Source organism: Vidua chalybeata, chromosome 30, assembly GCF_026979565.1.
Source record: "Vidua chalybeata isolate OUT-0048 chromosome 30, bVidCha1 merged haplotype, whole genome shotgun sequence".
Lineage (NCBI taxonomy): Eukaryota > Metazoa > Chordata > Aves > Passeriformes > Viduidae > Vidua > Vidua chalybeata.
In genome coordinates, this window is record NC_071559.1 from 723774 (window position 1) to 741417 (window position 17644).

The 17644-nt window shown below is 59.0% G+C and overlaps 1 protein-coding gene across 3 annotated transcripts; it reads left to right on the top strand.

Annotated features, from left to right (window-relative positions):
- ENDOU (endonuclease, poly(U) specific) lies at nt 1–9989 on the top strand. 3 transcript variants are annotated; one of them, XM_053967582.1, is made up of 9 exons: nt 1–1734; nt 6163–6297; nt 6523–6558; nt 6652–6823; nt 6909–7108; nt 8161–8274; nt 8351–8457; nt 8760–8902; nt 9553–9989. In XM_053967582.1, exons 1-9 carry the CDS (start codon nt 1500–1502, stop codon nt 9665–9667), a joined length of 1257 nt encoding a protein of 418 aa, XP_053823557.1. In that variant the 5' UTR covers nt 1–1499; the 3' UTR covers nt 9668–9989. The 3 variants fall into 3 exon arrangements, with proteins under 3 accessions (XP_053823557.1, XP_053823558.1, XP_053823559.1); XM_053967584.1 differs by lacking the exon at nt 1–1734 and adding an exon at nt 1968–2477; XM_053967583.1 differs by lacking the exon at nt 6523–6558.
- The last annotated feature ends 7655 nt before the right edge of the window (nt 9990–17644 follow it).

The following is a 17644-nucleotide window of genomic DNA, read 5'->3' on the forward strand; positions in this document are numbered from 1 at the left end:
GGATGGGAGCCTGGAATGGGGATGAGTACCCAGAATGAGGATGGGGTCTGGAGCAAAGATGGGGGCCCAGAACAGGGATGGGGGCCCAGAATGGGGATGGGGGCCCAGACCAGGAATGAGGCACCAGAGCGAGGATGGGGGCCCAGCTGCTGGCGGCGGGGCAGCCCCTGGCTCTGCTCCCGCTGGCCCCGGGCTGTGCTGGAGCCACCCCAGAGCTCGGCCATGGACTCAGACCCGGCCCCGGGGGGCAGCTGGGCCCTGGTGAGCTGCGGGCAGGTGAGGGTGGAGCAATAGAGGTATTTTTGTACTCATGGCTGTGATCCCCATTCTTCTCCGAGCTCGGGGTCACCCCCTGCTCCTGCACCTCCAGTGTGACCTGGAGCAGCCCCAGGGGAGGTGACACAGCGCTGGCACCAGGAGGGGACAGGTCAGGAAATGACTGAGGGCTGAGGGAGAAGCCAAACCCGGCCCTTATTACACCAAACGCCGCTCCTGTGCCAGCTGGCACTGCCTGGGCACAGCAGGGACCGCTCCCTGCTCCGGGAGGGATCCCGGGGATCGCCCCGGCTCCTCAGGAGCTGTCTGGGGTCAGGTCTCACCTGCCCAGGTAGGGGGCACGGGTGTGAACCTCTCCTTGGGTGGGGGACATGCTGTCCTGGCGCTCCCAAAGCACTGGGGTCATGTGCCAGGGGCTGCCCCCAGGAGCCCCCAAATGCTGACCCTGACTGGAATTGCCCCAGGCTAAGCCAGAGGGGCCTGGACCACCAGGACCAGCCGCTATTGGCCACCCCTGGGCTGGTGAGGAGGTGGAGAAGTGTCTGGAGCAAATCCTGCAGGCTTTGGGATGAGGTTTCCCGGGAAAACCTGCCAGGGAGTGAGGAAGAGGAGGCAGAGCCTGGTGGTGCCCAAGAGGGACCCTCCCTGGTGCTCCGTTTTTTCCCTGAAAATGCCCCTGCTCAGTAACCAGGCAGGCTCCAGGATTGTAACATTTTCCATCAGGCTTGGCTGGGCTGAGCCCGGGCAGGGAAGGGGCTGTGATCCCCCCCAGGCCTGGCCTGAGCCCCCCAGGGCCGTGGAGGGTCCCTGGAGCAGCCCTGGGCTCACCCCGGGAGTGGGACCAGGCTGGGGTAACCCCAAAACCTCACCCCGGGGTTGTGGTGGAGTTTTGGATTGTCCTGGAGCACCTGGAGGCTCCAACGAGGCTGATCTGTGCCGAGGGGGGGTCACAACCTCCACAGCTGAGTTAGGAGAGCTCATTATCCCCAATTAACGCTGCTCCCTGTTCACACCAGTCTCCCCGAGCGCGAGGCCCAGTCAGGGACCCGGCTGTGCCCCCCGTGCCAGTTCTGGGGGGGTGGGCAAAGCCCCCCACGGGAGCCTCCCCCCACAGCCACGGCCAGCCCCGGGGGTCAGGCCCGGGAGCTGTGGAGCAACCCCGGGATTCTGGATTTACCAGCCCTCCTCCCACTGCGGGCAGCCTGTAATTAGCCGTGCTCTTAATGAGTTTTGGGGAAGTTTGGGTGCAGCCTGCCCGTGCAGCCCTCGCTGCCATCACGCCCCTCCCTCCCTCCCTCACTCCCCCCACGGGACCCACAAATAGCAGGGAGCTCCGGGGAGCTCCGGCATTCCCCACCCACTCCCGGGACTCCCGAAGCGCCTCCCGAGGGACGATGGAGCCCTGGATCCTCCTGCTCGGGGCAGGAATCGCCCTGGGCTGCGTGTCCGGCCGTGAGTGTGAGTAAGCCCGTGCCGCGGGGGCTGCGGGCTCGCAGGGGGTGGGCTGGGGGCCCGCACCCTCCACCAGGAGCTCGGCTTTACTGGGACAACTGGGATGGAGCGTGGGGGGGCTCCGCGGGGGAAGGGGAAGGGGATTTTATATGCTGGAAAACCCGCCCGGGGTGGGGGGCGGATTGTCCAACTTCCCTGGTCTTCAGCCCGGCCCACCAGTGGGTTCCTGGTCGGTGTGAGCCTGCTTTGGTCCTGCAAAGCACAGGGAACGCTCCTCTGGCTCCTCTTTTCGTTTATTCATGGAAAACCAGCTTTGGGAATTCTCCAATCCCCATCCCGTATCCACCTTCCCCCCCTGTGGCCACCGGGGCATCTCAGGTGGCAAGCGCAGCCCAGACCGGGCTGTGCCACCCTTCCCGACCCCGAGGGGCCCAGCAGAGGCTCAAGGTGGGCGAGGGAGAGGAGCTCCGGCATTAAGGATGAGCTTGGGGCCACCAGGATTTGGCAGCCACGGGGATGAGGAGGTGCTGGCAGTGCCAAATTCTTGCACAAAGCATGAACTGTGATCCACTGGCACCGAGGACAGGATTTCGTCACCCCCGACGCTGGCAGGAGCTTGTATCTGATGTCCCAGGAGAGGATGAGTCCCCTCGGGATGAAAGATGAGGAGTTTTGCAAGGCCAGCTCACAGGAGAAGCTGCAAACCCAGCGTGGGGCTGGGAGCAGTCCTGAGTTCCCAAATTTCCCGTGTGAGTTCTGAGCTCCCAAACTCCCATGTGAGTCTTGAGCCCCCAAATTCCCGTGTGAGTCCTGAATTCCCAAAATTCCCCTGTGAGTCCTGTGTTCCCAAACTCTCGTGTGAGTCCTCAATTCCCAAATTTCCCCTGTGTGAGTCCTGAGTTCCCAAACTCCCATGTGAGAGTCCTGAGCTCCCAAACCCCTGTGTGAGTCCTGAGTTTCCCAAATTTCCCGTGGAAGTCCTCAATTCCCAAATTTCCCCTGTGTGAATCCTGAGTTCCCAAATTTCCCGTGTGAATCCTGAGCTGTTCCAAAAGGAAAACCCACAGTGAAGGTGGCTGGGAAGCTTGGCTGCCTCGTGGTCAGTCCTGGCCACCTGCTGGACCGGTCTGGTGGACCTGGAGCCACTCCACTTCTCCTCGTGTGGGCAGTGGGAGATTTTCCCTGATTATCCCACAGACAGGGCTCACATGTGGCTTTGGAGACAGGAACTGGGGCTTTGGGAAGCTCAGGCTGTCCCTAGCCCTGTTCCAGGTTAATTTCTCCTTCAAATTGTCCCTTCTGGAGCCTGGGCTGGGTTTGGATCCGCGTTTTCCTGGAGGAACAAGGTCCTGAGTCAGGCCAGGGGCTTGAGGACGCGGCTCTGGCTGAGCTGACTCATCCCCGTGCCCGAAACCAAACTGGGAGCACTGGGAGAGCTCCGGCGCCTCCCCACTGCTCGGAGGATGGAGCTGGGCAGGGAATAATCCCCCTCCCCTCGGCCACAACGCCGTTTTGTCAGAAGTAAAATGAGTTTGGGAGCGGAGGGAGAGGTCTGGTCACTGAGAAAGAAAAATATTTCTGTGCTTTGTGCAGCCAGAGAAAATCTTGGGGCAGGATCAGCCAAAAAAATCTCCTCTGGCTGGACAAGCCAAAACCCCCCAGGGTGGCTGAGTGTGGATGTGCCGTGTCCTTCTGTCCCAGGCCACCACCCCTGTGGCATTTCCAGCTCTCCCCTCAGCCCCAAAAAGCTCCCAAGAGCTCCAAGAGCCCCTCCTGTCCCTTCACCAGGGACAGCTGAGTGCCCTGCCGCGATTTAGGGTCAATTTAGGGTTGATTTAGGGATTTGGGGTCGTGTCTGAGTGAGGAGGAGCCGTTCCCCTGCCCTGAGACTGCTCAGGTGCCCCGTTGTACTGGGGATTTGGGATTTCGGATTTGGGATGATGCTGAGCCTGCCCCTCCGGAGGGAGGGACAGCTGAGTGCCCTGCCGCGATTTAGGGTCAATTTAGGGTTGATTTAGGGATTTGGGGTCGTGTCTGAGTGAGGAGGAGCCGTTCCCCTGCCCTGAGACTGCTCAGGTGCCCCGTTGTACGGGGGATTTGGGATTTCGGATTTGGGATGATGCTGAGCCTGCCCCTCCGGAGGGAGGGACAGCTGAGCACCCTACCGGGATTTAGGCTCGATTTAGGCTCGTGTCTGAGTGAGGAGGAGGAGCCGTTCCCCTGCCCTGAGACCGCTCAGGAGCCCCGTGATATTCAGGATTTGGGATTTGGGATGATGCCGAGCCCGCCCCTCCGCGGGCTGAGTCAGGCTCGGGGCCCTGCCAGGACACGCCGGGGCCGCTGTGACACCCCCGGGCCGCACAGGACCGGCACCGGGACGGGCTCGGCGGTGACGGGGGAGCGTGGGCAGCTCCTGCCTTGCACAACCCCGCGATTGCGGCTGGAAAAGGAGCGTGGATGAGCGACCCAGGGGGATTTATCCCAGCGCCGCTCTGCGATGTGTCCTGGGAATGGGGCTGGACTGGTCGGACTGGGAGGGTCTGGGCAGCGCTGACCACCCCATCCATGGGATGTCTCTGCTCTGGAAGTTCTCCCAGCTCTTCTCGGGGGCTTCGGGAGAACCTCGAGACCCACCCCGCTGTTAAATCCTCCTGTTTAGAGTGGATTTGCAGGGAATGGGAAGCCAAGAGGGAAAACCAAGCCAAGGACACCCCCAGGAGCTGGGATTTGGGGGGGCCGAGGGAGCCCAGGGGTCCCCCAGCACCTGCTGGGCCTGGGTGACATCACCGGGCACAAATAATCGGCGTGAAGTGACAAAGGGGACAAACAAAGGTGTCGGGGGTTTGATGCCACCCTTACGGCCTGGATGTCATTGTCATCGCCTGCGTGTCCTGGCACGGGATGTGCCGCATCAGGATTTGCCCCGGGGCCACCTTTCGGCCGAGTTGGGCAAGCCCGCGGTGCCTCAGATGCCGGCAGATTGCGGCTCCGCCAGGAGGGCAACGCCCAATCCTCCAGGGCTGCCTTTGCCGGCTGGGACACGGCTGCTGGCACGGCCTGGCGCAGGGCCACCCTCCTGGGACAGTGCCACCCGCCGGGACAGTGCCACCCGCCAGGACAGTGCCACCCGCCGGGACAGGGCCACCCGCCGGGACAGGGCCACCCTCCTGGGACAGTGCCACCCGCCGGGACAGGGCCACCCGCCAGGACAGTGCCACCCGCCGGGACAGGGCCACCCGCCGGGACAGGGCCACCCTCCTAGGACAGAGCCACCCTGCGAGACAGGGCCACCCTGTGGGACAGGGCCACTCTCCTGGGACAGGGCCACTCTCCTGGCACCCTGTGGCACAGGGCCACCCTCCCTCTGAGGTGGCTTTTTGGCTCCTTCTGTGCCATTCCTCCCATCAGGAGCTGATGAGGAGCAGGAGCTCCTTCCTCGGGGCTGTCCCAGGACAATCCCAACCCCAAATGATTTTGGTAATCTGTAATTCCACATTACAGCTCCTGGCAGCATGAGAAACCCTTTAAAGTACAGAAATCAACGTGGAGCCACTGTGAAAAACACCAAATTCCACCAAAATTGGTGTTGGATAAAGCCAGACTATTCTGTGCCTTCACGTGTAACCCAAGGCTGAAATTCAGATCAATTATTTCTAAAATAATTGATAATATAATATAAAATAATAAGAAGAAACAGAGCAGAGGGTGTGTTTTTTAAAAACACTACAGTTTGCTTTCTATTGAGTTCTTTTATTTTGGGATTTTCCCAGGACAATCCCAACCCCTTGGTGACCTCCAGCTCCTCATTGCTCGATGACAAGTGTTCCTTGTCCCCTTCAAAGCTCCACCGCTGCTATTTTTAGCTTTGCTTCGCGTCACAAAGCAGGTGCTCAGCAGCTCATTCCTTAGGAACAGCTCGGGAAGGAGTTTTCCCAGTCTTCCCAGTTTTCCCAGCAGGATGCAAACGAGGCTGCCTGGAATGTGGCAGCTCCTCCGGCGGGGCCCGGGGCACTCGGGCTCATCCCGGGATCCCGGGGTGAATCACAGGGAGCAGTCCCGGAGGTCCCGGGGCTCTGGGGCTCATCCCGGGATCCCGGGGTGAATCACAGGGAGAAGTCCCAGGGGTCCTGGGGAGCTCGGGCTCATCCCAGGGTGAATCACGGGGAGCAGTCCCGGCGGTCCCGGGGTGCTCGGGCTCATCCCGGGATCCCGGGGTGAATCACGAGGAGCAGTTCCGGAGGACTGTTCCCCAGTGTCACCCTGCCACGGTGACAAACACAGCCCGAGAGGAGCGACCCTGGTGACAAAAATCCCGGATGGCTCCTGGGCTGCCCCGGGAGGGGACAGAGAGTGGGACGGGGATGCTCCGGGGTGGAGGGGGAGTGGCCACACTCAGCCCCTCCTGAGGGTCACCCCCTCTTTGTGTCCCCAAAGATCTGTACACAGCCCCCGACTCGTGTGAGGGACGCTGCGGGGAGCCCTTCAGCGAGGAGGACGAGTGTCATTGTCACGCCGAGTGTGTGACACAGCACAACTGCTGCGAGGACCACGAGAGGCACTGCGGGCCCGGTGAGTGCCTGGCGACAGGGATTTGGGGTATCCCCACCCCCATGCTGAGGGTGCCAGGGCTTGGTCCCGAGCCTCTGCAGGTCCCCAGGGTGTCCCCAAGGTGTCCCCATCGCCCTGAGCTGTCCCCAGGGTGTCCCCAAGGTGTCCCCATCCCCCTGAGCTGTCCCCAGGGTGTCCCCAAGGTGTCCCCATCCCCCTGAGCTCCTTTTCCTCTCTGCTCCGCAGGTGGGGAAGGCGCCGAGGACGGAGCTCGAGCCCGGGGTGAGTCGGGAGGGACAGAACGGCCCCGGGGTGCCTCGGGGTGTCCCCCCCATTCCTCGGGGTGTCCCCCCCAACCCCTGCCTGTCCCCACAGACGGGTTCTCCAGCAGCCGCGATTCCATCACGGACCAGGAGCTGCTGGAGCTCTCGGAGCAGCTTTATGGGGCGGATCACAACAAAGCCCGGCCCAGCGACATCGCCATCAACCCGCAGCACCTGGCGGGCCCCGACGAGACTGGGGACAAACAGGACCGGTCCCCGCAGCCGTGAGTGGCACCAGGGGAGGGACGGCCACCCCCGAGCCGGGCTGGCTGGGGGAAGGGAGCTGCAATTCCAGGAATTCTCCCCCAGGCTCTACAAATACGTGAACGAGGAGCTCTTCTCCAAGCCCACCTATGCCAGCTTCATTAAGCTGCTGGATAATTACCAGAGGGCCACGGGCAGGGAGGAGGAGGTGACGGCCGAGGAGCTGCGGGAGCAGGAGCGTTTCCTCGAGGAGGTGATGAAAACGGAGCTCATGAAGAAACTCTTTGTCTTCCTGCAGGGGAAAAGTGAGTGTGAGGCAGGGCAGGGCCGGGGAATCCCAAAGGGAGACAATCCAAAGCTGCACACTCCATTTGCAGAAGGCTTCAAACCTGTTTTTATTTTAGCATTCATGTTTTTTGTACATTCTTACAAAACTCCTAAATTTACACTTTATTCCTTGGTCACGAGAGACAAAGTGCTCCTTGGAGCAGGCAGCTGCAGGTTTCTCTGATTTATCCTTTTCTTTTTTGGTTTCTGTGTCAACGACCTTGGTAGGAAATTCTATCATGGGTAAACACGGATCCTCTTCTCAAACTCGCAGAAGTGGCTGCAAAATCTCTTCCACAAAGCCCCATCCGGGTGGGAACGACCTAGGACCGGCACAGGGGGGAATCCAGCAGGGAGAATTCCCAAGGGACAGGGGCGGGGAAGGGATGGGGGAACCCTGCTGGTTCTCAGCTTCCTTTTTCGAGGTCAGGGTTTAAGGTACTCGAGATGATAGTTCACATTCAGACTCAGGTGTTTATTATTTCTTAACACCAATAGTTCACATTCAGACTCAGGTGTTTATAATTTCTTATCCACGTTACAGTCTCACAGCAGTGAGTTCTGCAGTCCTTCACTAACCAGGCACAAAATGGTTAACTATCTCTTGTTATGAGGTGTTTTAAGGCTAAACTATCCAATTAAGAAATGACACCTAGATTATTTTCACTTTTAACCCAAAAACTGATCCCTCAAAGTCCTCAATGCGGATTTTTCTGTCCAATTACAAAACACCACTCAAACCCATGAAGAAAAAGGGGAAGAAGAAGGACCAGCCTCCTTTTACTATATTCTAAAACCCTAAATTCTGAGTTTTCCACCCTGTGACATCACACACGTCTAATCAAACCACACACCCACAATCCCAGCACTATCACTCAATTTTGGAAGCCTTCTCCACGACCTCAGGTCACATGCAGTGCTCTCCTGGGGGCCAGAATCTGTCAGCAGAGAAAATCCAAAATTCTCAGCATCCGGAACTGCAGCAGAACTCCAACTCCACCTCTCCCTGAACTCCCACCTTTCCCTGCAGACCGCTACAGCTCCCAGCAGGAGTTCCTGCAGGATCTGAAGCAGATGTGGTTCGGTCTCTACTCCCGAGGGGATGGAGAACAGGATTCCAGCGGCTTCGAGCACGTGTTCTCAGGTACAGCCCTCCCCGGGGCTGGGTGGGGGCAGCGCCGGGCCGGGGGCTCCTCCCGGCACCCCCTCTTGTGTTTTAGGTGAGGTGAAAAAGGGGAAAGTGTCTGGATTTCACAACTGGATCCGCTTCTACCTCCTGGAAAAGCAGGGGGTCGTCAACTACTTCAGCCACAACTTCAACGGGCCGGTGAGAGTTCCCAGGGGGCCGGGGCACCCCAAATTGCACCCCAAGGGGATGAACCCGCAGCATCAGGGGTGCTACCCCTGCCCCATCCCTGCTGTGGGGTGGGAAGGGCTGGAACCCACAGTGCCAGGGGCAATCTCTCCCCCAAGCCACAAGGGAGAGATTTGAGGCTGGGGGGCTCTGCTGGGACTCCTCAGCCCAGCTGGGAGCTGCTCTAGATCCCCCCTGGAGGGGCTGTGAGGGTTCCTGGCTGGGCTGGGCATGGATTCCCACCCTGCTGAGCCCAAACCCCTCTCCGTCCCCAGTGGGACTCATACCCCGACGTGCTGGGGCTCCAGTTCAGCTGGGACGGCTTCTACAAGGAGGTGGGCTCGGCTTTCATCGGCTGCAGCCCCGAGTTCGAGTTCGGCCTCTACTCCCTCTGCTTCCTCGCACGGCCTGGCCGGGCGTGAGTGCTGACCCTGTGTCCCTCTGTCCATCCTGAGTCCTTCTGTCCATCCCATCTCCTTCTGTCCATCCTGAGTCCTTCTGTCCATCCCATCTCCTTCTGTCCATTCCGTGTCCTTCTGCCCATCACATGTCCTTCTGTCCATCCCATCTCCTTCTGTCCATCCCGTGTCCTTCTACCCATCCTATCTCCTTCTACCCATCCTATCTCCTTCTGTCCATCCCATCTCCTTCTGCCCATCCCGCGTCCTTCTGCCCATCCCGTGTCCTTCTGCCCATCCTGTGTCCTTCTGTCCGTCCCATCTCCTTCTGCCCATCCCATCTCCTTCTGTCCATCCCATGTCCTTCTGCCCATCCCGAGTCCAGCCCTGGTGCCAGCGGGGCCTCCTTGAGCCCCATCGGAGCTGAGGCTGGCCCTGAATTTGGGGTGGGATGGGGATGGGGAGGGAAATGGGGATGGAAATGGGATGGGATGGGGATGGGGAAGGAACAGCATTAGCTGGGGACGCCAAGAGCATCCTGGAGATGGGACTGTGGGATGAGGGGCTCAGGGCTGGGGCACCGTGGCTGTGAGGACACCAAGAGCCCCCCGAGCCACCCCTGCGGGGTCGCAGGCATGGAGCAGGGCGGTGACAGGCGGTGTCCCCACAGATGCCACCTGAGCCTGGGCGGGCACCGCCTCAGCGTCCAGACCTACCCCTGGACCAAGTCCACCTACGGCAGCGGCAGGAGGTTCATCGCCACCGCCTACGTGATGTCACCCTGAGGGGGGCACGGCTGGAGGGGGGCGAGCTCTGGGGCCGCCCCCGCGCTGCTCGGGGCCGCTCCAGCCGCGGGACGGGAGCGGCCGCGCTGCGGGCCCGGCCCGGGGGCCTGGAGGGGCTTGGGAGGGGCGGCGGGGGCCGAACCCTACGGGCAGGGGACGAGGGGACACCCCCAGACCCCGCCGCGTGTGGCGGGCCCGGGCTCGGCAGAAGAGCAGCGGGAAGGGAAGGATTTGGCACGGAAAGGAGGATCCTGAGCGGAATAAACACTGCCCTGGCTGGAGAAGCGCTGGGTTCTGGGAGCAGCAGCTCTCCTTTATCCACCCCTGCACCCCATTTCTCCCTCCATTTGTGCCCCCACCCCCTCTCTGAGCACCCCCCCGAGGCCTTGTCCCCCCCGGACACCGCCGGTCCCGGGGGCTCTGTCCTCTGGAGCCCCTACCCGGGAATTGGGTGCCTCCCCCACCCCCTCCCAGCTGAGCTCTTCCCGAGGGCCGCGGCTCCCGACGGACCCCCAGATCCCCCGAGCTGGGGCTGCTCGGGGCTCCAGCTGCTCCAGCACCGCCCTCAGGGGCACAAAGCAGAGCCCAGGGGGCAGCGGGACCCGCAGGCCGGTGCCTCCCGGGACCCCCAGGCCCTTTCCCCGGGCCGGGTCGTGGAGATGACACCCCACTCTCGGGACAAGACCCCCGCCCGCCCCGAGGCACTGGGACCGTGCAGCACCCCCCGCTCATCCCCTTCTCCCGCACACCCCCGGATTTGGGGGGTCCCGGGAGGGGGTGACATCCACCAGCTCCCCCCGCTGCCCCTGTCCCCTCCTCCTGCACCCCCGGGCTGGCGGGGCCGGCGGTCGGGGGGGTCCCAGGGCGGCGGGGCCGGGCGGGAGCCGGGAGCTCGGAGCTGCCTGACAGATGGTCCGGCTGCAGCAGCTCCTGGGCAGGGCCGCGAGTCCCCGCACCATCTGCCAGGGGTCACAGGTGACCCCCAAACCCCGCCGCGGGGGAGGGGGGGGATGCCAGAGCTTGATTTATAGAAATGCGCTGGGAATTCGGGGAGAGGGCGGCTCTGGGGGGGACGCGGGGGTGTCCCCGCGCTGTCCCCCGCAGCCGGGGTGACACGGGGGATGACCGTGGAGCCCTTGGAGGGATCCAGCCGTGGCTCCCAGCGCTGGGGACATGGCCAGAGTGGCCCGGGTCAGCTGGGGAGAGCAGCGGGCACGCAGAGCTGCGGGACGAGGATGCTCCAGGCGCGTCCAGCCCGTCCGGGACCGCTCGGCGGCGGGTGGCTCCTGCCCGCCCTGGCACAGGAGCCGGTTCCTCCTCGCTGCCAGCACCTCCCGCAGCCTCCGGGATGCCAAATCTCACCCTCGTTGGTGCCAAAGGCCGCCGGTGCCCCCAGGTTCACACAGAGCCCCGGCCCCGCGTCCTCTGGCGCTCTTCCAGCATTGATGCCGGGGGAGAACGGAGCCAAAACCTCGCGGGGCAGGGTCCCGGGGGCTGCCCTGGGGGTGGGCGCGGCGCTGGGCACTGGGAAGGAGCTCAGGGGGTACTGGGGAGCTGCTCTGCCACTGTCTGCACCCAGCAGGGACCCCTGTGGCTGTCCCCAACCCTGGGGACATCAGGGGCCCCTCGGAGCCCCCCTGGGCCGGCACATCCCTGCTGAAATAATATGGAAATATAAAATATATCATAATTATATATCAACATAGATTATATATTATAGAATATATTATATAATATATATTATATATTATATTACATATAATAGATGTTATAATATATAATACATAATATATAAAATATTTATTATAATATATGGAAATGATAAATATATATTATACATAATAATATAGGATATATTTATATGCTATAGATATATTTTATTCATTTACTTATTAGATTCGATGGTGTATTTATATATTTTATTTACGTTTCTACATAAATTAGATACCATATAATAACTTCTGTTCGTATATTTATGTATTATTATTTATACATTATACTATTTATTTACTGTATTATTAGTTATTACATCATTCTTTATTAAATTAACGATACATCATATTATTTATATATTGTAAATATATGGGTTTATCTATATATAAGTATATTCAAACTATATGTAAGTATATTGTTCAATATAGATAAGTATATTAAAACATATATTTATACATATATAAGTATATTAATATATATAGATATATATATGGAAAAGTATCTTTATATATATAAAGTATAATAAACATATAGAAATATCTTTTTATATATCAAGTATATTTGTACTTATATATATGCTTTATATATATACATACTTTATATATAAAGTATATATAAAGTATATAAATTTAAATATCCTTTTATATATATATGTATATAAAATATATTAAAACATATATATACACATATATAACGTATATTAAAACATATATCTAAAAAAGTATCTTTATATATCCAAATATATATATAAACTATATTAAAACATATATATATTAAAGCATCTTTATATATCTAAATATATATAAAATATATATATATTAAAAGTGTATATCTATCTATCTATCTATCTATCTATCTATCTATATCTATATCTATATCTATATATCTAGATATATATAGATATAAACATTTAATACATATCTACAACCCCTTTTACACATCAAAGCCACGCTCAGAAAACCGCGCGTTCAAATCCCTGCCGCTCCCCGGGACGTTTGCAGAGACAAAACCGAGCGGCGCAGAAAGGGCAGGGCAGGAGAGGAGGGCCAGGTGCCGGCAAGCTGCCTCCAGCCATCTGTTGCCAGCCCGGGGCCTCCGGGGCCCCCCAGCTCCTCGCCCGCCGGGGCCAGCGCAGCCTCTCGGGGGCTCCCGTCCCCCCAGGCCGAGCGCGGAGCGGCCGCGCCCTGCCCGGGCGGCTCCGGCACAGCTGAGCTCGCCGGGACGCTCGGGTGACTTCGCCCCCCGCTTCCACCCGGGGGAATGCTGGGGTGTCCCCCGGGCTCCCCTCAAAGCGCACACCGGGTGGCTTTTCCCCGTTTTCCCCCATTTTTCCCCGTTTTCCCCCATTTTTCCCCGTTTCCCCCCGTGTTTTCCTGTTTTTTTTCCCCGTTTTCCCCGTGTTTTCTTGGGGTTTTCCCCCATTTCCCCCCGTGTTTTCTTGGTTTTTTTTTCCCGTTTCCCCGTGTTTTCTAGGGTTTTCTTTTCCCCATTTTCCCCGTTTTTTCTTAGGTTTTATCCCCGTTTTTGCCTGTTTTCCTCCGTGATTTCTTGGGTTTTTTCCCCGTGTTGTCTTGGGTTTTTCCCCCCGTTTTTCCCTGTGTTTTCTTGGGTTTTCCCCCTTTTTTTCCCCGTGTTTTCTTGGGTTTTCACCCGTTTTCTCTTGGTCTTTTTCCCCCCGTTTTCCCCTGTGTTTTCTTGGATTTTGTTCCCCCGTTTTTCCGTGTGTTTTCTTGGTTTTTATTTTTCCCCCGTTTTCTTGGGTTTTTGCCCCATTTTCCCTTGGGTTTTTTCCCCCCGTTTCCCCCTGTGTTTTCTTGGGTTTTGTTCCCCCGTTTTTTCCTGTGTTTTCTTGGTTTTTATTTTTTCCCCGTGTTTTCTTGGTTTTTATTTTTTCCCCGTGTTTTCTTGGGGTTTTTTCTCCTCTTGTTTTCTTGGGTTTTTTTCCCCCGTTTTCCCCCGCCTTTCCCGCGCTCTGTTGAGCACAGGCAACTGGGAGAGAAGCAGGAAGGAGCGCCTGCCCACGGAATCCAGAGCCAGAGGAGATCCCTGAGAGACCTCAGAGAAAGAGGAGAGACCCCCGATGGTTTTTAAGATGGGTGCGGAATATTCGGGCTCTGTCCCCCTCCCGTCCCTGGGTCCTGCCTCGGGACCGGCTCCCCGAGAGATCCCTGCGGGATTCACCCCCGCACACCCCGGGCAGCGCTTCCCCGGCGGCTCAGTGAGGATGAGGAGGGTTCTGGCTCCAGCTGAGCCCCCTGCCAGGGCGGTTTTAGACCCTAATCCGAGCGGCCCTGGGGAGCGGAGCCTCCCTAATCCCGCCCGTAACCGATCCGGCCGTAACTGCCCCGATGGGGCTCCGGCCACATCTGCTCCGGGAGCTCCAGCTCAGTCTAAGAGGATGAGGATGAGGAGGGGGATTTGCTAAACCGTTTAGGGCCCTGGAGTTCCTCATCCACGGCCGTCGGGACGGGATCTGCAGCTGGATCCAGCCCCGGACCGGCATCACTGGGCCGACCCCAAAAAACTACTGGGCACATCCCAAAAAAATCACTGATCTGATCCCAAAAATCCACTGGGCCAATTCCAAAAAATCACTGAGCTGATCCCAAAAAAAACGCTGGGCCGATCCCAAAAAATCACTAAGCCAATCCCAAAAAAACCACTGGTCCGACCCCAGAAAAACTGCCGGGTCAATCCCAAAAAAAACCACTGGGCCCATTCCAAAAAAACCACTGGGCCCATCCCAAAAATCCACTGGTCTGATCCCAAAAAAACTGCTGGGCCAATCTCAAAAAAACTTCTGGGCCAATCCCAAAAAAACACTGGGCTGATCCCAAAAAATCACTCAGCCGATCCCAAAAACCCCCGTGGGGATTCTCGCGTTGGGAATGCCCCAAGAGTCTCAGCACCCTCCGGCACAGCCCCGAGCACCAAACGAAGGGAAAAACGACCCCAAAAATCCCAGCCCTGACGTGTCTGGGACCCCCAGAGCATCCCCCAGCCCAGGGCTGCAGCGGGGGGGGGGGGGGGGGGGGGGGGGGTCGGGGTCTGAAAGGTTTTTTGGGATGTCAAATCCAGGGATTTATCCCAGGGATGGAAGGGGTGGGGGAGAGCAGAGCTGAACCCCCCGAGACCCCCCAGCTGGGCCAGGGTTAATGAGGGAGCGGCCGTTGGTCCCATATGGACACGGGGACGGGGAGGGGGCGGCTCCCGCCCGCGTTTTGGGGCGGGGGGAGGCAGAGCCCACCCCCCCCCATCCCTCCCTTTCCAGGGGTTGTTCCAAGGATGGAACAATCACAAAAACAAACCCTGGGGGCTTCCAGCACCCCAAACCTTGTCCCTCGGGAGTCCCAACACCCCCAAATTTTGTCGTCTGGGGGATCCAGCACCCCACATTTGCCCCTCAAGGGCTCTGACACCCCACAGCGCATCCTCTGAGGGGTCCCCCAGGTGAGGGGGTTCCGGGGGTGCCCAGGGGGTGCCGGGAGTGTCCAGGGGGTCTCGGGGATGTCCAGGGGGTGCCGGGGATGCCCAGGGGGTTTCGGGGGTGCCCAGGGGGTGCTGGAGATGCCCAGGGGGTGCTGGCACCGCTGGCCCGCAGCTGGCCCGGACCACTGGGGACCCAAACCGGGGTCGCGTCCGTTGCCCCCGCGCTGCCGCTCGTGGCCGGGAGCCCCCGGGGCCCCCTGGCACCCTCGTGTCGCCGCCCGCGGGGACGCGGAGCAGCGCGGAGCAGCCAACTGTTCCCCGGCGGGGCCGGCGGGCGCAGCCCCCGCTAATCCAATCCATCAGGGGGGTAATGAGCTATGAAAGTGTGGATTCAATTAAGGGGGATTGCGGCGGGAGGCAGCGCCCGGCGGCAGACGGCGAAAGGAGCCCGGGTCCCCTCTGAAAGGCTCCATCTGTGCCGCCGGGGCCCCTTTGTGCTCCCTGGAAGCGCCGCGGAGCCACAAAAGCCGCCGCGTCCCCGCCGGGCGAGGTTTCGGTGATTCCCCCGGGGAAACTGAGGCACGGGAGAGGAGCTCGTGGAGGGTTTGTGGGCGGGGGTGGGGGGGTGGGTTGGCAGAGCCGGGGCTCGGTGCTGGTTTGAGTTCACGGCTTGGTTCTGATTTATGGGGTTTTGTGCGGGGATTCTGTGGGAAGAATCAAAGGCGGGGGTGCTCAAATCCAGGAATGGGTTGGGCTGGGAGGGACTTGAAGCCCACCCAGGGCCACCCCTGCAGGGTCACAGGGTCACCTCCCCTTGTCCCTGCATACTCCAAATCTCCTTCAGACACTTCCAGGGATCCTCAGCTCCTCTGGGCACCCTGTGCCAGGCCCTCCCCAACCTCACAGGGAGGAATTTCACCCGAAAATCCCCCCTAAATCTCCTCTCTGCCGTGTGAACTCCCCCCGACTCATTTGGGCTGGAAACACCCCTGAGACCTCCTCATCTCCCCCCGATTACAACTTGGGAGGGATTGGCCCGGGGACGAGTTTAAAGATGGGATTATTGCTGTACAAATTCTGATTAAACCGTCCCCAAACCCTCCTGCAACATCGTTAAGCCGAGCTCTAATCTCGCCCGAGCAGAGACTTCGTCAATAACTCCAAATCTCCGCGCTGTTGGTTTATCTGGTGCGGATTAAGCCGGGAGCTTCCTGAACTTGTATTAGAGCAGGGAAAAAATAACCAAAGCTCGGGGTTTTGTGAGAATTTGCCTCAGCAGCTGCCAGGGAAGGGGCTGGATGGGATTCCCGGAGTCTCCCAAGAGGGCTCCGGGATCGCCCGGCACAGGGAGAACAGCCCCGATGCCACCCCTGCCCTGCTGGGCCTGGGCACAGTTCCCAGTGTTCCCAGTGTTCCCAGTGTTCCCAGCCCTTGGTGGCAGCACAGGGAACGGTTCCTGCCCTGGCTGGGGACCGTGGATGGATGGATGGATGGATGGATGGATGGATGGATGGATGGATGGATGGATGGATGGATGGACGGACAGATGGATGGATGGAGGGATGGACGGACGGATGGATGGATGGAGGGATGGACGGATGGAGGGATGGATGGATGGATGGATGGATGGATGGATGGATGGATGGATGGATGGGGGATGGATGGATGGACGGATGGATGGATGGATGGATGGATGGATGGACGGATGGATGGAGGGATGGATGGACGGACGGATGGAGGGATGGATGGACGGACGGATGGATGGACGGACGGATGGATGGACGGACGGATGGATGGATGGATGGATGGATGGATGGAATCCATGGATGGACAGACAGACGGACGGATCAAGAGACTCCATGGACGGACGGACAGACGGACGGATGATGACACAGGAATGGGACACCCCACACAGGAGCCCCCCACCTTCACAGCCTCATCCAGGACCAGCCCCTGGAGCTGACGGAGAGAAGAAACCGCTCCCGAGGGCCACCAGGGTGACAGTGACAGGGGTTTTGCACCTGGGGGTTGCGGCCTTGCATGATCCCGTTTAACCCCCCGTTCCCTGGAGCCACCAACGTGCCACCACCTCCATCCTCCCTCCCGGGACCACGGCAGCTCCTCTCCCCCCTCCAATCAGCAGGAAAAGTTCGTTTGCCAAAATCCGCTGTCCCCATGAGGGAAAAGACGATTAAGTCAAGACCCCACAGCCCGATATCCCGGCTTAGTGGGAAAATCCGTGCGGTTTCCCGAGCTGGGCACATTAGGAGCTCATGGCCGGCGGTGTTATCAGATTACAGACAAATATCAGAATTACAGCCCTGAAAGCCAGGCTTTAGGGGGGCTTAGCAATTACCCAGCCCTGGGCAGCCCCACCCTGACAGGGAAATCAGGGCGACCCCAAACCGTGACCCCCGGGGCTGGGGGCTGGTCCCCAACGGGGAGGTGGGACAGGGAGTCCCCTCTGTGCGACACGGTGTCCCTCCATGGGTCAGTGTCCCCTCCATGGGTCATTGTCCCCTCCGTGGGTCAGTGTCCCCTCCATGGGTCAGTGTCCCCTCCATGGGTCATTGTCACCTCTGTGGGTCAGTGTCCCCTCCACAGGTCATTGTCCCCTCCGTGGGTCAGTGTCCCCTCCTTTGGCTTTGGCCAGGGCTGGACCCAGAATTCCCCAGGTGGGATGGGAGGGGAAGCTGCCCCCAGACCCCACCTGCCCCATGTCCCCCCCACCTGTGGGACCCCTGGGGGTGCTGTGTGGTGTCCAGGGACCCCCAGAGGGGACAAGGGACCCTCCCCATGGCCCCCGGGCTGGGCGCAGTGAGCGTGTCCATCCTC